Consider the following 26,450-nt stretch of genomic DNA (forward strand, 5'->3'; position numbering starts at 1 on the left):
TTTAAGGGAATCTTAAGAGGTAATTTCAAAAGGGAGTAATACTACCACATTCTTGGGGGCAAAAGGTATGAATAGGAACAATGTGTTTTATATGCATCAAATTTAAAAGGCAGAAGGATAGCAAGAGAATGAAAGAGAAAAGAGGGAGGAAAGAGGGTTGGTAGTAAAGGATGGAGGAAATCTTACCAATTTGGATTTTCTAAGCTTTCCCTGAAGACAGATTCTTCATTCATGGATGCATATTGGGTCCATGTTAGGCAGTGACTTCTTATAGCCATATTTCTTTCCTGAGGATTAAGCCATGATTCCTCTTCCAACTGGATATTTGGCACTTTTAAAATGCTCACCTGTCCAACAAAGGGATGGTAACTTCTTGAAGCTACATGAAAAGGAACTGAAGAGGTACTTTCAGTCTTGGATAATTATGAGGCCAAATGACTATTAAGCAGAGATGACACATCTCACCAACTGCTGTAAGCCCTTGATAATCAAATGTACTTTGACCTTAATAAATGCTAGTGAGTTCATGCAGATGGCCCAAGATTTATGCAAGCTGTAGAGTTCCCTGGCTAGATTTCCCTAACCACTAAACACTAAGTAAATTATCGGCCTATTTCATGTTTCAGCTCTAGCTCAGTTATGGCCCTCTTAAATTGATGGATTCTAATAGGACCCACTTACAGAACATCACATGCAAGATAATATCAGGTAAAATATTTTCTTCATTTTAGTCTCTGCCCAATACCTGGAAATTTATGCTTTCCTAAGTGGAGGAGATGTGCAAAAAATACAAGAAGCAGAAATGTACAAGTCAGAAGTCCCTTAAATAATTTAGAGTTTGAGATGCATGATAAAGTTGAATGCATTTTTGAATAATAGATTCAATATGTGTATTTGGAGCAATGGTAGCATGCACTGTGTATAGAAATCATCCCTATCACACTCTCTGTATACAATGCAAAGCATTTTACCATCTCAAATTGAGGGGAAGCTCATTGCTATTGTGAGGTATAAGCTCTCCTTTCACTAAAGGTCATCTTTAATCTTTAACATAATCTTGAATCTTCCATATGGGAAGTGGCAGAAACCACTGTTTTTCTACCCACTTACACAGCAATTCAATTTCAAATCTAATCATTTAGGGAGCAGAGCTGGGCTTTGAATCATACACAATCAATTCAAGTTTTAAATGTCTATCAGAATGCTCTAATTCCTGGTTCTTTAAATACCCCCCAACAACTATGCTCTTTATGAGCCAAGCAATGTGAAGAGAAAAATAACTTTTCACTTACCTTCTTCCAAAAAATTATCAGCAGTGTGGCTTTAAGGAGTTTCAAAGAGAAAAAATAATTTTGCTATCATAAACATTTTGTAACATAATTACTCTATAGAAACATGAGTATAAAAAAGATTTAAAGGAGATCTCCAAGAAGTAGGGTACCATCTTAAATACTCCTTTTGTCATCTCTGACCATGAGTTTAAAAAGGAAGTTTATCATCCTTCCTAAAAGGTCAGGCTAAATCTGTATAACTTTTACACATCAGATCATTTTTATATAAAAAGAATCACTTTTACCCTTTGGGAAAAAATGTAAAATCCAACTCAGTCATGCAATATGCTTCCTATTTCTTTTAAGACTAATTTAGACAATCTCTATATCTCCATTAAAAACCTAAAAAAAAAAAACAAAAAGCAATTAACTTGAAATTGAAGGAATTGGGGTTAAACTTAATTTTTTAATCCTTGACTATGAGGAATTATTTTTGTTGTTCAGTTCTGTCTGACTCTTAGTGACCCCACTTAGAGTTTTCTTGGCAAAGATACTGAAGTGGTTTGCCATTTCCTTCTCCATCTTGTTTCATACATGAGGAAACTGAGGCAAATAGGGTTAGGTGATTTGCCCAGGGTCACACAGCTAGCAAGGGTCTGAGACCAGATTTGAATTCTGGTCCTCTTGATTCCTGGGTCAGCACTCTATTTACTGTACCAACTTCTTGTTGCCAACTTCCGGTTTTAACACAAACTCATGGTACAATCTCAGTGAAGTAAGAGACATTATCAGGTCTCAGTTTCCTTATGTGATTGGCTTGGACTAGATAACTTCTAAATTCCCTTCCTACAATTCTATGTCTAAGTGCAGCAGAGTAGGGAGTGGAGAACTATTAGAGAATAATAAGTCAGATTAAATTTAATTTATTACCTTTCTTAAAATTTCTGGAATCACATTCTGACAGATTGCAATCCTCTTTCTGTAGATGATCCCTGTTGAGACATCTAAAAATAATAACAGCATAACAACAATAATAATAGCTAGTGTTCATACAGTACTTTAAGGTTTGCAAAGCGCTTTACAAGTATTAGCTCATTTGATCATCACAACAACCCTGGGAGGTTGGTGTTGTTATTATGCCCATTTTACAGATGAGGAAATGTATATAGACAAAAGTTAAGTGACTTGCCAAGGGTCATGCAGCTAGTATCTGAGGACAAATTTGAACTCAGGTCTTCCTGACTCCAGGTCCAGAGCTATATCTCTTGTGCCACCTAGGGGTGTGTGTGTGTGTGTGTGTGTGTGTGTGTGCATGTGTGTGTGCACGCATGTATGCATGCTCATAGAGATTTTAATTAAGATGAGGAAAGTAGTAATGTTTTTCTTTCATGTCAATCTGATAAGTTCTCAGTTATCTTTGTGTGACTATTCCATGGCAAATTTTTAATCCCAGACCTACTTTCCCTTGTTGTATTTCTGGGCCACCTCCTTCAATCAGTCCATTTCATGTGAATGACAGTCATTATAGTATAGTGGAAATGGTAGTGGATTTGGAATGAGGACACCCGAGTTCAATCTCTACCTCTGCAAGTTACTAGCTGTGTGACCATAGATAAGTCACTTGGATTCTCAGTTACCCAAGCAACTCTACAAGACCAAACGTTGCAGAGCAGATGCCAATTTGTATTGGTAGTTTTCTACACCAATAAAGTCACAGGCCTGATCTTCCCCCCAACCCAAGAAAAAAAGGACAATGATACTTATACTAACCACTTCACAGGGTTGTTGTATGCTATCATTATTGTCATTAATGTATCCTAAAGCCAAAAAAAAGGAGGGGAGAGAATTTTTAGTGCCTACCACCTTGGCACACATGACACCATGTAATCGTGACTATGATAATGCAAACACTGGGAATACAAATAGTATGGGTAATATTGAGAAAGCATAGGACTAGGAATTGGGAGATATTATTCAGTGAGATATTATTGTCTCTATTATCTAATTATCTATCTTTATTATTCAGATATTATCCAGTGAGATTGGAACCCAGACTCTGTCACAAACTAGCCAATTGGCCTCTGGCAGACCCAATCATATTTGGTCACTGACATCAAAGTTGGTAAGAGTAGAACAGAAGATTATGCATCTACTGTCACCAGTAGAAAAAGTTAATGAAGAAACTTAACTGTCAGAGGTTGTTGATTGTTTTGGTGTTGAAAATCCATTAGACCACAAATCCATCTCTTGTGCCTAATCTTTCTTTTAAGCGAAAGATAACAACCATCAACGACCTCACAACAAGCATGCCTGCAGCTCACCTGTTCGTTCTTCCACAATTTTCACAGCAATCACGTTTTTATCCATGGAGTTAGGGTACTAAGGGAAAGAGCACAAAGAGTTATTGGTTATTAAATAGACACTTCTGTTTAAAGAATCGTTAAGTATTTTCTAAGCAATCTCTAAGTAAGGACCAGTTTTCAGTCTAATGTCTTAAATTTGCTATCCAGCTAGAAGAAGGAAGATATTTGGTTTAAAAAAAATTAACTTGCCCATTTCTTCCTGTGATAGCACTTACTTTTGTTATAAAATAACCATAGTTTCCACAATGGGGGAGGGGAGGTATTTATTCAGAAATCATTTGCTGATTGGTTACCTTTACCAAAGATATAATACCAAAAAAAAAAAGAGCCCAAATTAGAGAGTAGAGTCACTTCCAATAAGCAGACAGGGTCCGTTGTTGATACATTCAGAGAAACCACAAGCCTACCATACATCAGGCAATGTGGTAAATACTCTGCAAATATTATCTCATGTAATTCTCACAATAATGCTGCAAGGTAGATGCTATCATTAGCCCAATTTTACCTCTGAGGAAACTGGGGTTAACAGAGATAGACTAATTTGTACAAGGTTCCACATCTAGTGAGCGTCTAAGGCCAAATTTGAACTCAATTATTCCTGACTGTGGGCACAGTGCTCTGTCCACCATGCTCCCTGGCTGCTGTACCTTATGTGTGTGTGTGTGTGTGTGTGTGTGTGTGTGCGCACGCGTGTGTGTATGTGTGTCTTTTTGTATTCTCTGATATCTTTGGTGTATAGGCCTAGTAGTTATTTTGTTGCAACCACCTCATTTTCCAGATGAGAGAAAGGAAGTACAGAAAGATTAAGTGAATTTCTAATGATGACACAACTAATAAGTGTCTAAGGAAAGATTCAAATCCAGGTCTTTCTAATTCCAAGTCCAGCATTCTATCTACTACATGATGCTGCCTTTCAGATCAGCTGTCTTCCTTGTCCAGTCCTTCATGGCAGCTATCTCAATCTCCATCAGCAGCTCTGCTCACCCCTCTTGGCCAAGCTTAGTAATATTTTCTTTTGCCCTACTGTGGATAGGACACATGGGGTAACCTGGGTCCCAAGTGCCTGTACAAAGTAAAGAATGGGCCCTGCCTAGGGAACCAATCCTAGGAAAAAATCACTGATCCCAGTCTCACTTTGGTTAGCCCCACCATACTCCCATCTCGGAAGGTCGTTTCTTGACAAATTAAAAAGGACCAGAGGAACTATGCTCTCACATCCCACTCCTACCCTTTCGCCTATTGATATATTGTGTGTTCAAAGCTTGTTGCTCATAAAGCATGGTAATCTATTTTGTAACTTTTTTTTAAATAGTATTAGAGAAGATCTAAGTTTGAGCCCTGTTCTGATATGTACAACCGATGTGCTCCAGGACAAGCCATTTAATCACTCTGCATTTATTTGCTCATCGTCTAACCCAAAGTTGCATGACTTTGAGCAACCAATCAACAATTGTTGTTAAGGGCCTACAATGTGCCAGGCACTGTGCTAAGGGACTAGCAACATAAGCACAAAGAATAAAACAATTCTGATCCATAAGGAGCCTACATCCTAATGAGGAAATTAAGAAGCACATATAAAAATATATACAGCATAAATATAAAGCAAATAAACACAAACATATATGGAGTAGCTAATATAAGGCATTTTGGGAGAGAGAGAGCACTACCAGTTGAGGAATCAGGAAAGGTTTTATGTAGAAGATGCCAAATGAGATAATATTTGTAAAAAGTGCTTAGCACAAATGCCTGACACATAGTAGTCACTATATACAAGATTATTCCCTTCCCTTCTCTTTTCTTTCCTTTCCCCGCTAGAAGATGGTACTTGAATGACATCTTAAAGGAAGAAAGAGCCTCTGAGACCAAGGTAAGGAGGGTATACCTTCTAGACACAAAGGACAACAGCCACTTCCCTCTCTGGGCCTCAGTTTCTTCATTTGTAAATTGAGTGACCTAAACTACCTTGATCACTAAGATCATTTCCAGCTTTGTCATTCTATGTCATTAGATCTCTTCCAGGTCTAAAATTCTAGGTTCTACTTTCTAAGATCCCATCCATATTCTAAAACTCTATAAAATCTAACAGTCTACACTATGCAATGCTATTCAGAAGGCCAACATTCTCTGACACAATGAAAAAGGTTTGGTTGTATCATCCCACACTGAGAAGGACAATTATTTTAGATGAACCATTCTGAAATCTCTTCAATTGCTCTGAAGAAAATGTGGGAGGAAAGAAAAAATAAATTGTTATAAGAAGATAAACAGGGATAATTAATGCACTATGGTCTGTAGAATTTCCATTAAAATTTGTGATGTTAGCATACATATGCCAAGTGGATATTATAGACACATTGTTTAAAAAATAAAAAGGATTATTAGACTACAAAGCAGCGAGAGAAGCAAGAAAGGTAATCTATCACTCAAGAAGCATGGCAATAAAATTATTATCTGAAGCCCCTTTCAAATTCTGATCATTTCTCTGGATTACCCATCAGTGAAATTCTAGCACAGAAGAGCAACCCAAACATTTGACTGTATTTGGTTGGTACTTACTAAAACTTCAGATTAATTTAAGAACCAGAGGAAATCATGAAATTACATTTCATTATACACTCAGGTCTCATGCATAACATGATGCTTTGATATAACAAAATTAAAATCAGAATTTCATTAACACACAACACTGTGAAGCACATGCCCTAGTCCAATCATTGGCAGAGATTCAAGTCATTTTGCTACATAAATATTTTCAAAAAGCCAACCATATTAATTGGAAACGAAACAATTTTCCACACAATAAAGTAAAAAATAAAATTATTCAGGTTTATTTTAATGCATTCACCAATGGCTAAATAAAACAATCTGTCTTTCATTCTACAGTATTTTTAAGATCTAGAAATTATTGCATTAAGTCTACTCCCAAAATTGCATGAAATGATCTGTTGCCATCTTGTGGCAACTTGAATATTTGAACATTATCTAGATTAAAGGAAATTTATCTGACAGCTGATAACAAAACACATGGGGATGGTGTGTATATGTCTAGGTATAAATATATGTGACCACTTTACAAAGAAATTCTATTACCTAACATCTACCAAGGATCAATAATTTAGTAGTCACCTAGATTGATATGGCTTCCTATTGAATTAGGGTTCTTAGTACTCAAAGGTTGTTTTTTGTTTGTTTAAGTAGAATTTAAGCAAAAAATAATGAACATGATCACTATGTCACTTTGTCAGATTCAAGAAACATGTATGTTGATGTATGAAAGTATACTGTATATGTATATATGTAAGAATGCAGAGGGTACCACATGCAACAAGATATTGCAAGTAGAAAATCTTTTTTTCTACAAATGCTATAATGTAACAAATTATGGAGTTGATATTACTACTTATTTAGAGTAAAGAAGAATGAAGGGCCAACAAATTATATTGTATATGTATGAATAGAAAATATAACAAATTTAGAAAGAAATATATAATGTCATGGTTCTTTATACATAGTAAGCTCATGATAAATGTTGATTGCTTTCTATCAGATTATACAAACTTTTGAAAGACTATATTCAACAATAGGGATACAAAAACAGAAATAAAAAACATACATGGAAAACCTGCCTACAGTCTCTCCTCACTATATTCTACTCCTGACAAGGACACCAACTTTGCAACACTTTGCATCTGGTCATTCATTCCTCTGTCAAAAATCCTTCTCTGATTTCAGAAAAACCTGGAAAGACTTACATGAATTGATGCTGAGTGAAATGAACAGAAACAGGAGAACATTGAACACAATAACAGCAACTTTGCAATGACCAGCCTTGATAGACTTAGCTCTTCTCAGCAATGCAATGATCCAAGACAATTCTGAAAGACTCATAATGGAAAATGCTATCCACATCCAGAGAAAGAACTATGGAGTCTGAATGCAGATGAAAGCATACTATTTTCTCTTTTTTGTTTCTGTTTTTTCTTTCTCATTTTTTTCCCTTTTGTTCTGATTCTTCTTTCCCAACACAACTAATGTGGAAATGTATTTAACATGATTGTACATGTACAGCCTATATCAGGTTGTATGCCACCTTGGGAAGAGGGAGAGAAGGGAGTGGAATAATACAGATTTCAAAAATCTTACAAGAGTGAATGTTGAAAATTAAAAATAAATAAATAGAACCTCCCATGGCCACCTATTACCACCCAGTGAAGTCCAAAATTAATTAGTCAAAGACATGCACAACCTGGTACTTCTCCAACTTTCCAGTCTTGCCTCACATTATACTCTTCCCCATTAGCTGAAGTTTAACTAAACTGTATTATTCACCATCCCTTGGCCATTTGCAAAGTCTTTCCTACCTGCAAGCCTTTGCTTATACAATTATCTGAAACATCCTTTCTTTCTTCATCTTTATATTTAGAAATCCCATCCTTTAAGGCCTAGCACCTATGCTATCTCCTCTAGGAAATCTTACTTAATGATTCCAGTTGAAAATGATATTTCCTTCCTTAGACCTCACAACACTTTCTACTTCTTTTGATTTCTCATATTCTATTCTGTATTTTTATTATTATAGTTATTATATATTTATGTATGTATATGTGTACATATATTATCATATGTATGTATGTGTATGCATATATTATTATATATGTGTATATGTATAGATATATCCCCATCATGAATTCCACAAGGACAGAGAGATAATATTTCATTTAATCTTTGTACATTCCTCACTGCTTTACTAGCACAGTAAATTTGCACATAATAAGCACTTAAATGCTTATTTAATGAACATATGAATTTCTTAGGTTGATAGCTACCATTTTGTGCAGAAAAGAACTTATTTTGAGAAAAGGTTTAGGAAAAAAGTGGAGGTCTTAAAAAGCCAAAAGTTCATAGGAACAAAAAGGAATGATTTAGGCCCATTTTCACATTACAAATAAGAAAAGTGACAAAAAAGTACAATGAAATGCCACTGCTAAGTCGAGGAAGGGGCAGCTAAGTGGTGCAATATAGAGAGCACTGGGCCTGGAGTCAGGAAGATCTGAGGTCAAATTCAGCCTCTAGACACTGTAATGGCAAGTAAAGTGGGACTTTTTGTTGTCTTTTGTTTTGGAGTGCTTCTCAGCACTAAGGCAATCAAGTGCCTTTGAGTCTTGCCTTTGTTTCAATCAAGAGTCTTTGAATCAAGAATCTTTGATGACCTGCTTAAGTCACAGGAAAGAATAGGTCACATGGGTTTGAGTCACATGGTTGTGACACCCTATGACCCTAAAGAAGTGTATATATACTCTGAGGTTAGCATTTTGCTTGGGGCTCTCTCACTGGAAGAGTGTGATATGATTTGACCAGACAAGACTTAGGGTAGCCATTAAGGAGCCTCCCTGGCTTTGAAAAACCCAGATGTTGGTGCTTCTCTGTCTGGTAACTAAATATGTATTGCTATGGTCAGACAGAAACCTGTCTGTTGATCTGTTTATATTTTCTCTGTAATTTCTGTTTGTATTTGTTCTGAAGTTCAGAATGCTGACTTTTTCCCCTGAACTAAATGAATGATATATGTATGTTTAATTAAAGTAAGATTGTTAACCCCTTAAAGTTGCTTTCCTTAGAAAAACAGATCAAAGAACCTGTGCTAGTAGCCCTCCTGTGTGCTGGTGTTATTGGCCTTACACAGCCACAGTAGCAGCAAGCAGCAGTGTTGTTACAGACACTTACTAGTTCTGTGACTCTGGACAAGTGGCTTAATCCCTATTAGCCTCAATTTCTCATCTGTAAAATGGGAACACATTTGACAAGTCCATGGGATCACACAGAGTCAGACATGACTAAACAACAAAGCCAAAGAAGCAGGAATAAAACAGATCTTCTGTCTCTAAATCAAGTGCTTTTCCTACTTACTATACAATATATGGCTCCCGAGCTTTCTGATTTTTAAGAAAAAAAAACAAGAATGATTAGAATAGTAATGGTCCAGTTTATATTATTCAAATTACAAGTTTAAGAACTTTTAGAAAGTAATTATCTAGTATTTCTAAATGTAGACTAAATATCAACTATTCAAAAAACTGGAATTCAAGGAATCTTCCCCCAAAATAAATAGGTCAACTATTACCATAAAATTCATTGTTTGGCCCCTTCCAAGTGTGGTTTTCAGATATTTTAAATAATAAGCTATACAGATATAGCTGTTAACATTGTAATGAGGTGGTTCAGGCTGGATAGTCCTGCACACAGCGTGTTACAGTTGAAAGGGAAATGGCTCTGGAGTGAGAGGACCTTGGTCCAAATTATGACTATTAATACTTTGTGACATTGTGCCAGTCACTTAACCTTGCTAGGATTCAATTTTCTCATCTCAATAAGTCAGTCAATAAATATTTATTAAGTACCTACTATGTGCTAGGCATTTTGCTAAGCACTGGGGATACAAAGAAGAGCAAAAAACGGTTCTTGTCTTTAAGGAGCTCACTGTCTAACAGGAGACAACAAGCAAACAAATATGAAAGAATAAACTATATACAGAATAAATGGGAAATAATTAAGAGAAGGAAGACAACTAGAATTGAGGGGTTGGGAAAGACTTCCTGTAGAAGGCAGGATTTTAGCTGGGACTTGAAGGAAGCCAAGAGGCAAAGATAAAGAAAGAGAATATTCAAGGCAAAAGGAACAGGAGAAGCACAGAGATGAAAAGTGAACCCATATATGCTAACAAAATCACCAAGTAAAATAGTATAGAGAGAGAAGAAAAGAGGGCCCAAGACAGAAGTGGGACACCCAGAGTTAGCAGTCATGATGTGGATAAATACCCAGCAAAATAGTATGAGGAAAAGTCAGATACACAGGAGGGAAACCAGGAGAGAGTAGTTTCCTGAAAACCTAGAGAGAAGAGAGTATCAAGGAAAAAAAGGTGATGGACAGTGGCAAAAGCTGAAGAAAAGGCAAAAAGAATGAGGATTAAGAAAAGATCATTAGATTTGACAATTAAAAGACCATTGATAACTTTAGAGAGAACAGTTTTGGTTGAATGATGAGGTTGACAACAAAATGGTTGAGAGCTAAGAGTGAGAGAAGAGAGTAAGAAGCAATCTATTGTAAACAGCCATCTCACCAAAAGGCAAAAGACATATGGGATGATGGTGGAGATAGAATGATGAAGGAAAGGTTTTTTTAAGGATGAAGAGGACATAGGCATGTTTGTAGGTAGTAGAACACATCAACCAGATAAAAAAATATTGAAGATCTTGATAATAATATTAATAGCTAACATTTATATAGTACCACGTGCCAGGAACTGTACTAGGCACTTTACAATCATCTAAGTTGATCCTCACAACAACCCTGGAAGGTGCTATTATTATCCCCATTTTACAGATGAGGAAACTGAGGCAAAAAGAAGCTAAGTGACTTGCCCAGGATCACAGTAAGTTTCTGAGGCTGGATTTGAACTCTGGCTTTCCTGACTCCTGCCTAGCATTCAGTCCACTGTACCATCTGCTGCCCCAAAAATCCAACATAGCATAAAGTAACTTAATAACTATAAACCAAAACTCAAAAGAAAAAGAGATTTTCCACAAAGAATACATAAATACCTAGAAAAAAATGAAGCAAGAGGTTAAAAATGAAATAAAAGCTCTGACAGAAATGGAAGAACAGTTTGAAATAAAAAGTACTGAACTTAGTGAACCAATTCCCTGAAAATTAGACAAGAACAAAAGGAAATCAATCAACAGCTTTTTTAAGCAGCCGTTATGTAGCAGGCATTATGTTAAGCACTAGGGATGCAGAAAGAGGCAAAAGACAGTCCCTGCCCTCAATGAGCTTACAGTCTAATGGGGGAGACAACATGCAAAGAAATATTTTCAAAACATTATACATACAAGATAAATAGGAAATAATTAACAGAGGGAAGGGGCAGCTAGGTGGTACAGTGGATAGAGTACCCCAGCCTGGAACCAGAAAGACTCATCTTCCTGAGTTCAAATCTGGCCTCAGATATTTACTAGCTGTGTGACCCTGGGGAGGTAACTCAAACCTGTTTGCCTCAGTTTCCTCATCTGTAAAAATAAGCTGGAGATTCTTACACAAAAGAGACACTCTATCCCTCTTCTCCTGTCACTTCTCCAGCTGTACTCTGGCCTGGAATGCTCTCCCTCCTTTGCTCTGACTACTGACACCCCCCTCTTCCCCCACCCCCCACCCCACAGCTTCCTTTAAGTCCCAACTAAAATTCCACCTACAGGAAGCTTTCTCTAACCCATCTTAATTCCAGGGCCTTTTTTCAGTTTGTTGTTGTTATTCCATTGTTTCATTTGTGTCTGATTCTTCATGACCTCATTTGGAGTTTTCTTGGTGAAGATACTGTCATTTCCTTCTCCAATGTGTTACCATTTTACAGATGACAAACTGAGGTAAATAGAGGTTAAGGTGTGAGGAGATGGGAGCTTATGCTAGAGTAATGGAAGTGTCAGAGGGGAGAAAGAGGCATATTCGAGAGAAGTTGCAAAGGTAAAATTTACAGGACTTGGCAACAGCTTGGATATGGGGGTGAGAGTGAAAAATCCATGATGACCCTATGAGACAGTAAGAAATTTTAGAAAAAAATTAAAAGATTGAAAAATATAAGAAGATAAGGTTTCTGACATCAAAAATCAACTGACCTAGAAAATAAGTCAAGGAGAAAGAGAATTTGTCCCAGGACATTGGACACCCTGAAAAATTATGATTTTTTTTAAAGCTTTGACACTGTAAGAAAAAATTACTGTGAGCATCCAAAAAGAAGCATTTCAAATACCAAGGAAGCACAATCAAGATCACACCTGACCTAGCAGCATCTACTAGAAACGAGAACAGAGTATGAAATGCAATATTCCAGAAGGCAAAAGATACAAGGTTACCACCAAGAGAAACTCATCCCGCACCCATGACAATAATTCTTGTTGGGGGAAAAAATGGACCTTTAATAAGACAGAGGGCTTTAAGAATTCCTGATGAAAAGACCAGAGCTGAGTACAAACTCTGGAACGCAAGCACAAAAATAAAAGAAACCTACATAGGCAAATTGGAGCAATTAGAAGGAACCGTAAGATATTGTGCTAACGTTCTAATATAGAGAAAAGCAAATGTTCCATCATTCTTCATGTCTTTGCAAGGGGAATTGAGGGGATTAAATAAGAAAAACCAAAGGCTTGGAGTAGATTGGTTCTGTTAAAAGTTTTAAGAGGGGAAAGACACACTCAATTTGGTGTAGAAAAGAATCAGTTAAACTCAAAAAGGAAATGGGGGTGGGGGTGGGAAGGGAGACTAGCAGGAAAGGGAGGAGAGAAGAATATTATTGTGTCATAAGCAGTGAGAACAGAGACCATTTCATAATCCTGGGAAATATGAAGTGATGCAGAATGAAGTGAGAAGAAGCAAGAAAACAGTTTATACAAAAACAACATTAAGAGACAAACGACTTGGAAATTCTTAAGAACTCAACATAATAACCAACACAGTCTCCAGAGGACTAAAGATGAAGCCTATTACCCACCTCATGATAAAGAACTAATCAACTTAAGGGGGCAAAAAAAAGACATACATTTTTGGATATGGCCAGTGTGTATATTCATTTTGTTTGACTGTGTTTAACTTTTACCAGGATTTGTTTTGTTTTTCTAAGTTTTTTATCCACTTGCTTGGGGTGCATAGGACAGCAACAATGGTGATGCCTAAGAGAGGGCCACTGCAATATTTCTGAAAAAGCACAGAGCGGAACATAGGGAAGCTCAGAGGGACAGGCAGTACAGCTTTGAGAGTAACAAATGGAATTCATCACATACATTTTGAAGAAGTGTCAGTACAAGGCAGAGAGTAACAGTATGATGAGCAATCCTCTTTTTGTGTGCTGCTGTTTAGTTGAAAATGCTCTTGTTGGGTGTTTAAATACAGAACAAAAAAAGAAAAAATATGGGTTTTCTGAAAAAGAAAACATTTTAACTCAGAATTTGTGATGCACTAGAGAGGAAAGCTGAGCTGAAATTCATCTTTACCAACAAAGGATTTGTTAAAGGAATGAAAATAAAGACAGAATTACCTGGGGAATATTTGCTTCTTAAATTGTATGCTCCTTGAAGACACAATTTTTGTATCACATACATATATACACATGTGTATACACATAAACCAACTAGCACAGTGCTTTATAGAGAGCAAGCATTTAATAAATGTTTGTTGAATGTAAAAGAACAAATGATTTTCAAACATTACAGAAATAATAATCATAGCTAATGTTTTATATAGTACTTAATATATGCCAGGTATTGTACTAAGAGCTTAATAAATATTATCTTATTTGATGCTCACAACAACCCTGGGGGGTATTTGGTATTATTATCCACATTTTGCAAATTGGGAAACTGAGGCAAGTAGAGGCTAAATGACTTGCTCAAGGTCACACAGGTAGGACATGTCTAAGGCTCAATTTGAACTCTGATCTTCCTTAGTCCAGGCCCAGTGTTCAATCCACTGTGTCATCTAGCTTCCTCCACTTAAATAAATGGATAAGTATCTGTTTATATACCCAAAAAATGCAACTTTAACTTGAGAATAGGCCAATACATAGCATAGTTATATAGCATTATTAGGTTATTTTGAGCAGTAACACAGTAATTTCAATATTTTGTGTGCCCTATTATAATACCTTAGTTACTCATCTATTATCCCCTACTCTCTTTGTATGACAGATTCACTTGCTTTTCTATTTATATAGTTCCTCCATTTTTATAGGTAGTTGATGGTCAGTGCATAGGGCACTGTCCTTGGAGTCAAGAAGAAAGAACTGAGTTCAAATCCAGCCTCAATCATTTACTAGCCATGACCCTGGACAAGTCACTTAACTTTTGTTTGCCTCAGTTTCCTCATATATAAAATGGAGATAATAATAATGCACCTCTCCCATGGCTGTTGTCTAGGTAAAATGTGATGATATTTGTAATGCACTTTGCAAACATTGAGGTGCTATATACATGCTAGCTATTATTATTATTATTATTGCTTTCATATCACCTCTGGTATACAAATCATAGTTGGTAGTAGACACAACTTCCTTATGGTGACATATACCTTCCTATTATCCTGTAAATCACACATAATTTTAGTTCGTCTGAGTTCAAGCTATATATCACCATTTTTAGTCAAAGCATAAACAGAAGAATGCTGGTGTTTTTTAAAGATTGGCTTTTGTTGAAGGGGACAAATTGGAATCACTGAGTGTTTCATTGTTTTCAACTCTTATTCAATTCTTGGCCTAACTAGCTGCCGGTCTTCAATACCTGTCCAAACTCCTGAAAGTCCAAATGCACGTCATAATGCAGACATTCAGCATTCAGCATTTACTTGGTCTTTCTGGGTGGACTGACAGATTAATCTCATTTAAAGAGTCATGGATTCACCTGACGGCCCTGTATTATTCTGATGATTTGTGAAATCAGCACAATGTCATCTACAAATAGAAATACGTGCCAAACCTTACTATCTATATGGAACAGTTCCTCTACTCTGAATGACACTAAAAAACACCTTTGACGAGCATGGCTTTTCCTGTTGTATGTCCTGCTCAATGATGATACACAGAAAATCTCTGTGCTTGCATCCAAGATGTATATTTTATGATCCCAACAATGTGCAGGAGACATTTTGTTGGAAAAAGGGGATTTTAAGAATATATTTTGCTACAAAGAATTCAAACTTGTTGCAATCAGTATACAATGACCACGGCAGGACCTAAACTTATCTACACAAGTGTTTCCTAACCTATGAGCTATGTATCCTATCATGCAGGGGAGAGAGAGTTGTACAAAGAGATTACAAAGGATTCTTAAATCCATATGCACATCAAGTATCACTTGTCATTTTAATTTCATTCATTGACAACAAAATATGAAGTCTAATAATAAATAAACAAACAAAATGTCTTGAGATATTTGTACATGTATAAGCTCTGGGACTGCAAGAGACAGGTGGTCTACACCTGGGATTCATTAGTACTAGGAACTCCCAATGTACAAACTCCCTCCACTAATGCAGATCAGTAATGTCTACATAACTTGGTGAGTTGGCAGAGGCATCAGAAGTTAACTGATTTGCCCATGATCACCCAACTAATACGTGACAGTGCCAGGACTAAAACTCAGATCTTCCTGACTCCAAGCCTAGCCCTCTATTACACTCTGCCACCTCTCATATTATTTATTGCTACTTTTGCAAATTTTTGTAATAGATGTGATTAATAAAATCAAAACTAATTTCACAGAATTCATAGTTTCTCATATATTTTCTCAATCAATAGATAATAATAATATAACTATTATATGGGGACCTCTGAAATTTTTTAACATTAAAGAAGGGTCCTTATGCTCCAAAAGGTCAGGAATTATGACTCTAGACCTCTTAGTCAATTCCATAACTATGAAGATGCAGCTGAGTGTAGAAAATCATTTGTAAAACTCTACCTGTGCTGTTCTCTTACTTTCATAATGAATAGTCTCATAATATAACTAGCCTCAAATATTTCACGGAAGTAAGACAGTAAATATGTACTTACTAAAGTCTTCTCAGTTACCTTTAAAAAATAATAATACCATATTTTCCTTTCTTTTGGAATCATCTTCTATTTGGGATATTTAGGATATTTTCTAACTTGATCCCTGGGTGCCTTCAAAATGGTGACACATCTATCACACATTTTTTTCCTGTCCATATCTGTGTAAGGGTGAGTTCAAAATCACACCATCCCAATTAATCTAAATATATGCATCAAATAAGAAGACTTCTCAAACACTAAATGTAAACAAGGCTTGGACACCTCCCTAGTTCCAACAGGAAATCTATTTGGATTAACTGCAATTGTAGATATAATTGGATCTGAGATTGAAGCAATCTCTTCCCACCCCCACCCTCAAAGTATTCTTTTCTAAGGGAATTGGCAGGAGACCTCTCTCCTGGCTCCCACTAGCTCAAATCTCAGATTCCAACTAGCTAAATGGTTTCAGAGGCCACAGCAGACATGACAAAATCACCTAGTGAATCTGAACAGACTTCCTAATATTCTTAGAGAGGTGTCCAGGCTTTCTTCACACCAAATGAACAACTAAAATATGTTCTCACTGGATGAATTTATCAAGGTTAAGTGGGGTTGGGTGGGGTGATTTTGACCAAACCTTTACAATTAATCAGCTCCAGCCTTTCTTCAGAAGGGTCCTTTTCTCATATTCATTTGTGTGCTGGTAAATGTTTAATAAGCTGTTCTCCAGAAAAACATAAAATAAATGTGCATGATACTTTTAAGTTTAATCTGCATTATTAACATTTTCTCCATCACTCTCTTTGGTCTAGATATTAACCAAACAATAAATAAAACACTATTTGTAGAGTTTGCCAGTTTCTAAACATTGCATCTTCTATCAGACTCAGTCAACGTATTGGTCATGTTTGCTGACCTGCTTTTATTTTCCACAGATCAATTAATCAGTCAATAAACATTTATTAAGCACCTATGAAATGTCAAGCACTGTGTTAAGTACTAGGGATACCAAATGGGGCAAAATACAGTTCCTGTCCTCAAGGAACTTACAATCAAATGGTGAAGACACCATGTAAACAAATACATACAAAGCGAGCTATCTATAAGATAAAGAGGAAATAATTAACAGAGGGAAGGCATTAGAACTGAGGCGGGTTAGGGAGGGCTTCCTGTAGAAGGTGGGATTTTGGTTGGGACTTCGAGAAAGCCAGGGAGGTCAGTAATCAGAGCGGAGGAGAAAGAGCACCCCAGGCTTAGAGGACAGCCAGAGAGAATGCTCAATCAAGAGATGGAGTGTCTTATTTGTGGAACAACCAGAAGGCCAATGTCACTGGATCAAAGAGTATATGTCAGGGAATAAGATGTAAGAAGACTCAAAAGGTAAGAAGGGGCTAGATTATGAATGGCTTTGAATGCCAAATAGAGTATTTTGTGTTTGCTCTGGGAGGTAATGGGAAGCCACTGGAGACTGTTGAGTAGAGGGGCAACATGTTCTGACCTACATTTTAGGAAAATCACTTTGGTGGCTGAATAGAAAATGTATTAGGTTGGACAGAGACTTGAGACAGACTCATTCCCCCATCAGGTTTTATTGCAATAGTTCAGGTGTGAGATGGTGAGAGACTGCACCAGAGTGATGGCAGTGTCAAAAGAGAAAAGGAGGTGTATTCAAGAGATGCTACAAAGGTGAAGTTGATAGACCTTGGCAACAGCTTGGATAAAGAGAGTGAGAGATAGTGAGGAGTCCAGTATGACTACAGATATAAATTGTTAATTCCTCTAACTTAGAGGTTAAATCATTGGCTTGTAGTGAGTGACACAGCTAATATTTACTACAGGTAGGATTTGAACCTAGATCTACTGTAGGTTCATATACAAACTCCTCTGTTTGGCATTTAAACCAAATAACCTAGCCCCATCCTACTGTTCCAGCCTAATTTTACATTTCTCTACTCTCCGCATTCTATCATTCAGCCAAACTAGGCTTCCCGCTATTTCTCTAACAAGATACTATCTCTTCCATCACCATGCATTCGCACCATGCATTTGTCCGCATGCTTTGTTTGAATGACCTCTCTTCTCACACTCGCGCTTGGGAAGACAGTGCAATCCCTTCTGCATAAAACCCTTCCTAGTCTACCCAGTTTTAAAATTATCCTGTCTCTCTGTGTGCATATGTATATATGTATGCATGTATGCGTGCATGCACACACACACATGCATGTTGTCTTCCCAAGCAGAATTCAAGTTCCTTGAAATCAAGGATGATTTCATTTTTGTTTGTATCCTATCCCCAGGAGCAGGTACATTGAGAGCACATGATAGGTACTTAATAAATGCTTATTTATAGACTGTCCATACATGAAGTATCTGTGGTTTCATAAATGCAGAGAATTCTCTCCACCAATAGATCCATCCCAATGACCTATTACCTCACCTGAGACACAGACTAAGTGATTAGCATAAGGCCAAACCAAGTATTCTTTCCTTTTCTTTTTCTCTCACTTTTCCTTTTTTTCTCCCTCCTTGAGTCCAACCCTTCTCTCCATACACATTAATGAAAACGAAAATGTTACCAGGTACTAATCAACTTTCTCCTAGAAATGAAGATACCGTTCATAAATGCCATTTATGTGCTTAACTGTAACTATTCACAGAATTTCTTCTAGCATATCCAGTTTCCAGTAAGAGTAAAGCTCTGGATCACTGTATTGCAGGAAAGAAATTATTTTTGCCTTTGTACTTTATTATAGCTACCCAAATTAAGTATATTACTTAATCCCAAAGCAATTTAAGGATGAAATCATATATCACTATGTATAATATTTGCAATATTTCTTTTGTCCATATAATAATAAATCAACAACCACAATTCTATAGGAAAAGTTTTCTCTGGCCTTTAATTGATATATAAATAAGAAAACTAACTCAACACAATGGTCCTCTGGGTCCTTGGTCCTCTTTAGTGACTTATTAGATTTAATATACATGAGATTTAAGAAGTAGATATTTCATAGCACATCCCTCTCTCATTAGTTCTCTCTGATGCCAATTCCTAAAAGGCAAGCTCGTTAAATACAGTCATTTGAGCTCACCAGAGATGCTTCTTCTGTACAGTTATAATTCATTTACTCAACTTTGGAAAACTCCTTGTAAATTATTTTAGTTAAAGAGAGAAATGAGAGAGGGGAGAAGGACAGAGGGAAGAGAGAGGCAGAGGAGAGAAAGTCATAAAAAAAAAAAGCCCCGGTCCAGATGAATACCATGATTCAATCAATACATTGTTTTTGGTAGTATGCATCCATTCATCCACTAAGAGTCTGTTTGTTTTGAAGGTACCACCTAAACTTTTAACGCAAATGCTGTCTTAGTGTAAGTGATCTGTTACACACAAGGGTAAAGAGAGTTAATGCCGCTCAAGGTTTTAAAAATAGTAGTGTATTATGACTTGTGAGGGAATAACATACCAGAAGCCATAGCACAAGATACTATTTAAAATACAACTTGCTTAGTATTTTAGCAACTTCCAGCATCAGAATAAAATAAATCAGCTTCCCAAAAGTATAAATACTATTCTCCTAGATGCCAACATTTTCATACAATCCTCACAGGAAACCTCACATTGAAAAGAGAATGATGCTACCTTGCACTTATACAAAGCTATAAAATTTTCAAAGCTCTATCCCATAAATTATAGTGCCTAGAAACCAGCAGGTACTTAATGAATATCTGTTGAGACTCGATTGGCATTATCACATGTGAGCCTCACTACAACCCTCTCATGAAAATATTATTCTCATTTTATATATGGTAAATACAGGGCTCAGAAAAGTATGATTTGGTCAAGGTCACACATGATGTTCATGTTGCAAGCAGGACTAGAATCCATGCCTTTTGATGTCTACTCCAGTGTTCTTTTAACCAAACCACAAGGAAATTCCTTTTAAATTATAGCAAAACTCTCACACCCTGAAAAAAAATACAAAGGTTTCTTCTTCTCCATGGGTCTGTGGTGCATAGGCTAGGAATAGCTGATTTAAACTAATTTTCTCTAAGAAAAAAATAGCTGCTAAGTTATATTGTTTAATAACTACTAAGATTAGTGGTTCCCAGACATTTCAAGTGTCAAAAAATTTCTCATACCCCAAACATGATAGTAATTATACTATTAATATCCATGGATTGTGAAAATGTATGGTGGTAAAAAGCTACTATGGATTCAGTAATATTTTGTAATGAATTTTGTGTTTTATTAATGACAATAGCATCTAGCTGTATTTATCTGCAATATATTCAGTCTGTGGAAGATATGTTTGCTTATTCATTATCCTAGTCACACCACATGTTTTGTGGTGACCATTCTTCAGGTACATTCTTGGGATTCATTCATCCCTTTCAAAGAGCAATAACTTCTCCCAATCGCCATAAAGGGCAAAGGGCCCATAGTTTAAGAACTATTGTCAGACTAATTCGCCCTAAGAAAAGACAATAATAACTGCTAAGACACTATAAAAGAAGTGCCCAAGGAACAGAGAAGACACTGTGCAAGAAAGCCAGGAGGAAGTTTTACAAGACTGCACCATGGCCAAGACAAGGACAAAGAAGAATAAATGTTTCATCCATATTTACTACCATATGCTTTGCTTTCAGCAGCTTTTTAAGGAATGGGTAGAGATTTGCACAGTTGTCTTCATGATTTTTTTGTGATCAGGCAGACACATTCTGAAAATGATTGGCCTACTTTGGGAGCATAGCCTTCTTGTGGAAGAAGGCAAAGCTGACTAACTGGCTCACAAAGGGATCCAACCCCTACCCTCACCTTCATCAGCACTGGACCCTACTGAAATAGAACAGAACAGAATATGGAAATGAGAGACAGGAAATTCTCCAGCGAATATGCTGATGTTTTTAACTATGAGGAACACAAACCAATTACCCAAAACTCAGTAAGACTGTGTAATGGATGAACCTTAATTTATCACATCAGCACACCTCAATTAAAAAACAATCCCATGCATAAAACCCCTCACTAGCAAAAACAAAATTGGAATGATTCATGATTTATATTACAGAAGAATCCTTCACTTTTCAGAATGCTTTATTTAAGCTTCCTTATTGCTAGTCTGACACTATTTGAATGATATTCAATACATTGCAGTTCAACAATTCAAGCATTTACTACTTGCTTTGAAGACACCACCATTCTTCCAGTTCCACAGGTTCATGAATTGAACATTATCGTCAGCTCCTAACTCTTCTTCGCATCACATATCTAATCGGTCGCCAAGTCTTGGTGGTCATTTCTAATTCCACAACTACCTATTCTGACCCCTTCTCTCTACTCACATAGCAACCACCTTAATTCAGGCCCCATTGTCCGCTCATCTAAATTATTTCAGTAACCTTCTAATTGGTTTCCCATCAAGACTCTCCACACTTCAATCTCTACCACACAGCTGCCAAAGTGTTTTTCTCAAGTAGAGATTTGAAGTTGCTCTTCCACTCAATAAACTCCAGTGGTTCCTTATTACCCCTAGAACAAAATATGAATGTCTCTGTTTACCTTTTAAATCTTCAAGACAAATATCCAATCTACAGTATCATTCCAGCTTCACTAAATGAATGAGAAAACAATTAGTAAGCACTTACAAGCATTGTACTTAGTTCTTGTGATATAAACACATTGTGTACGTTGCAAATCAATACCCATTCCATAATCGATGATGTTCCAGCCAAATAGCCTTCTGTCTGTTCCTCATACTTGGCATTCAATCCCTTGTCTCCATGCCTTAACATTGGCTTCATCTCCAAACCTGAAATATACATACTTTCTCATCACCAGCTCAAAGAACACCTCTCTTCCTTCAAGACATAGATCACACATCACTTTCTGTATGAAACCTTTCCTAAACTGTCTCCATTAGTGCCTTCCTTCCCTATATTGCATTTATTTGTAACTATTCTTCCTGGAAAAAAAAGACAACCATGAAAATAATTGTAGGTTACATAGCAACATCAATTACTGAAGCCAAAATGACAGAGAAAATTCTATGCAAAACTTGGTAAGATTCTTCAAATCAAATCAACTTATGCACTGATATCTGGTGACCTCAATGCTCAAGTAGGGAAAGTTGAGGTTGGGAAGAAATATGTAAGAAGAGTTCCAAAGAAATAAATGAGAGGCCAAAAACTTGTAGATTACACAGAAGCCTTATTTCTCTTTTATCCTGGAGTCTTAACCCAAAGTCCATGAACTAGTTGAATATTTTGACAACCACATTTCAATATAATTGGTTTCCTTTGTAATCCTGTTTTATGTTATGTACTTAACATTATTCTGAGAAGGGGTCCACAGATTTTATCAGACTGCCAAATGGGTGCATGATACAAAAAGTTAAGAACCTTTGCCTCTTTCATGAACATTTTCTTTAAAAATAAAATAAAAAATAGAATTGGTAGGTACAGAACAGGATGAGGATCAAATAACATTGTAAAAAAAATGAAAGTGATTATATTAAAACAGGCAGAAAAAAACCATGTGGATATGAAAGTTATCAGAGTCAATTGCCTGTGAACAGTCAGTCCATGGACTTATCTCAAGTAAAACCAGAATTTAAAATAAAAAATAGTAATGAGTAAATTAAATGATGTACAATTTAAAAGGTTTAATCCCGAATTATTTAAATAAGCTATTGAAAATCAAAAATGGAAATGGACAACAGAAATATGATCAATAATCACTATAATAATTTTATCCAGAAGCTAAACCAATATAAATTAATTGCTACAACAAGGAGACCAAAAGACCCTAGAAAGTACCTTAGCAGACATTTGACTTGCTAATTGGAAAGATGGCTATCAAAGGCAATACTTGGTTAGAATATAAACTAGCCTGTACAATCTTTCAAAGAAAGATGATAATTATGAGCAGTCTCATAAAGCAGAGAGAAGCAATGGAGGATAAAACCAGTGTTAATAAATCAATCAAAAAGCATTTATTAAGTGCTTCTTTTATGCCAAGCATTGTGTTAAAGAAAGCTGAGCAAAATTTCCACTAAAGCAAAGTCATCTGAAGGGCATTCAATGATAATGGGAAGAAAACTACAAACAGAAGAAAAAGTGGAAAAACTTTAGAAAAATTATTATTATAATAATAGCTTTTTCAATCAAAGACAGTGGAATCACCATACTTGGATCCTAAAATGACAACTCCTGAGGTGCTTACAGTCAGTCAGTCGATAAACATTTATGAACATGCTCCTATGTGACAGGCATTATGCTAAGCACTAGGGATACAAATATGAAAAAGAAAAATAGTCCCTGCCTTCAGGGAGCTTACAATCTAACAAGGGAGATAACACACAAAAGGAAGTAGAAAACAGGAGAAAGTGCCAGATATGGGGAGTAAGACAGAGAAGTCCACAGGAAACCAGCAAGGTAGGAAATGAAGAAATGGCTGACCTGAGCTCACATCAGGCCTCAGACACTTGACACACTTACTAACTGTGTGACCTTGGGCAAGTCACTTAACCCCAATTGCCCTGCCTTCCCCCCTCCAAAAAGAAAAAAGGATAAGAAAAAATCTCAGACTCTATTGCTACCAAAAGAAAAAAAGCGACCAAGAATACATCCGCAGCTGCTAAGTCATATGCTCTTCTCTCCCACCTATAACAAAACTTTATAAGAATTATTTTTACTTGAGTTAATGACAGTGCTGTTAGGAAACAAATACGTTTTTGCAAATGATATGTAACAAAGGATCACATCTTTACCATCTCGAGCGACTGAAAAATATAGAAAATATAGGGTGTTCCAAATGAGTTTACGATACTGACTTTTGGAACTTGTTGTATAAGATCCTATTGCAGTTATTCATAGATTACAAAAAAAGCATTAGACTAATAAAACACTGTTTCATTGTTTTGCAGGCTCTTTTACAATAAGGTGTCTTTTATCTGTGTAACGAGATCATTCAAGATTCCTTGAAAAACTTAATAATAGAAATCACCCTATTCAAGGACCTCTGATATAAAAATCAGGCAAGGCATATGCTTAACAAAGGTATTTACTGCTGTGATGGAGGAGATCAAATTCAGAGTCCTGATTGAGGAAGGATTCCAAGTGGATGGTAAGGTCTTTCAGAAAATTCTATTTTTTTTTTAATGTCTGGGTTGATTACACCAAGTCCCAAGACACTGCAGAACCTCCTGGAAGATACCTGTAATTACTCATTCATTCACAGAAGAAAAACTAAATGGATAAAAAATGTTAATGGCTCAGATTTGAACATGCATCTGAATGGATTACCTATAGAGTTTGTCCAACAATATGCATATCTGGGCCAGAACACAGGCAATGAACTGGGCTGGGGGTTCAATGAGGAGGAGGAACAAGCATTTGCTAAATACCTACTGTGTGCAATCTACTACACTAATATTATCTCAGTTGATCCTAAAACAACCTTGAGAGGTAAGTGCTACTATCATTCCTATTTTACAGATGAGGGAACTTAAACAGAGGTTAAGTGACTTACCTAGGGTCACACAGCTAGTCAGTATCTGAGGTCATATTTGAACTCAGGCCTTCCTGACTCTAGGCTGGAGACTTTATCCACTACCACCTGGTGTAAGGACAAATGACTAAAAGAAAAACTGAGGCAGAGCTCTGAGCCAAAGCACTTTCTTAAAGGGTCTTGGCCCTTTCTAATCAAGTGGACCATAGACCTTCCTCCCAATCTAAGATACCCCCTCCTTCCAGCACCTTATTTTTATAAGGCTTGACACCAGATTTATAACTTGAACATTCTAAAGAGACTATACAAAGTACAGAATTTCATTGGTTGATAGATCTTGCTTCATGGGCCAAGCTAAAGCTAAAAATGAAATGTCAGTAGGGTCCCAGGTTGGGTGAACCTAAAAATGATATGTCATCAGGATCACAGGTTGGATGAAGCAGAGAATATCTCCACTGACTAGGTGGTCATAAGACAGATGGGCTCCTCCTTAGGTTGGGCAAGAGGAAATGGTACAAGTCATACATGTATTCCATGAACAGAATGGAGGGACACTTTCCAAACTATGCCACCCATGCTTGGTTTAGTCATGGAATTTGAGCAAAACAGGATGGAGATATCTGTGTTGGCCTTCTTGCAGTTACACAAGTAAGCTTCATAACTGGTAGACAAGTAGTGAACATTACATTAAAATTTGAGGCATAGTATAGGGGCTACATTAGAACCTATAGTCCTATGTGATTTATACAAAATATGGATTAATACTTTTTTTATTCTTGTACCTATTATTAGATGCCTGACTAAATATGTATTACTAAATGAGTATAGTAAAATATTTGCTAACAATCACTATCCCTTACAGAACCATAATGAACTAATATTGGAGTTTGAGTAGGGGTCCGAAATGAATCATCTCACACATTAACTGCTAAAGAAGGCTGGGATAGCCTTCAGGAAATTGCAAAGCACTTTTATCGAATTCAAACTTACCATAACATAAAATGGCCTTCTTTACAATAAAAACTATTTGCCTGTAATTCTGTTGGCAGTGAGACATGGGATACCATTACCTTTGAAGAATTAAAGATGAACACTACATAGGACAGTGAAGAGGTGCATAGTGGCTATGAACAAGTTGCAACATATAATCAACAAGCAATGCTGAAGAACAGGAGTAGAGGATACCATCAAAAAAATGTATAACAGAAAGAGCAGATGGGTTTGTCACATGGTGAGAGAAAGAGACGTCAAATGGGCAGCCACAGTGCTTTACTTCTACCTATAACAATGCTGGAAGAACGCAAGAAAGGACTCCAATTTTGAGTAGATCCCCATTGGCGAGCTTTTGGGAGGATATGGATCACAATCACACAGAGTAAAGTCAGTAGACAAGCATGGATTCATTTCAATCTACATGACTGAAGAAGTTCCCAAATCAATGAGATCACAGATTCAATTAACTATTGCACATGTATTTTCTTTATATTTATTCTATATGTATTTATATATGTGCTTTGCTTTTCTTCAAAAATGTAGGCTCCTTGTGAGTGGTGATTCTTTCATTCTTGGTACTTGTATGCACAGCACCTAACAGTGCCAATCAGATACCATAGTAAGTACTCAATAAATGCAGATTGATTTTTTAATAGCAGTGGAATTAAAATAAAAAGACCTAAATATGCAAAATGTTCTACTGAGAAGCTGTGTGATCTTCAGCCAGGTACTCCATTGGTTCC

At 36.5% G+C, this 26,450-nt stretch overlaps 1 protein-coding gene across 2 annotated transcripts in view; it reads right to left on the reverse strand.

Annotated features, from left to right (window-relative positions):
* The window catches only part of PRELID2 (PRELI domain containing 2), a 92,320-nt gene that overhangs the window by 57,527 nt on the left and 8,343 nt on the right, over positions 1-26,450 (reverse strand). Inside the window, exons 2-4 of one of the 2 annotated variants that reach the window (XM_036748433.1) lie at positions 3,593-3,650; positions 2,202-2,275; positions 187-347 (exon numbers count right to left, since the gene is read on the reverse strand). In XM_036748433.1, coding sequence (XP_036604328.1) covers positions 187-347; positions 2,202-2,275; positions 3,593-3,650 — 293 coding nt within the window. The remainder of the gene's footprint in view (positions 1-186; positions 348-2,201; positions 2,276-3,592; positions 3,651-26,450) is intronic. The other variant, XM_036748434.1, reaches the window with a different exon arrangement.

This window comes from Trichosurus vulpecula, chromosome 3, assembly GCF_011100635.1.
Source record: "Trichosurus vulpecula isolate mTriVul1 chromosome 3, mTriVul1.pri, whole genome shotgun sequence".
Lineage (NCBI taxonomy): Eukaryota > Metazoa > Chordata > Mammalia > Diprotodontia > Phalangeridae > Trichosurus > Trichosurus vulpecula.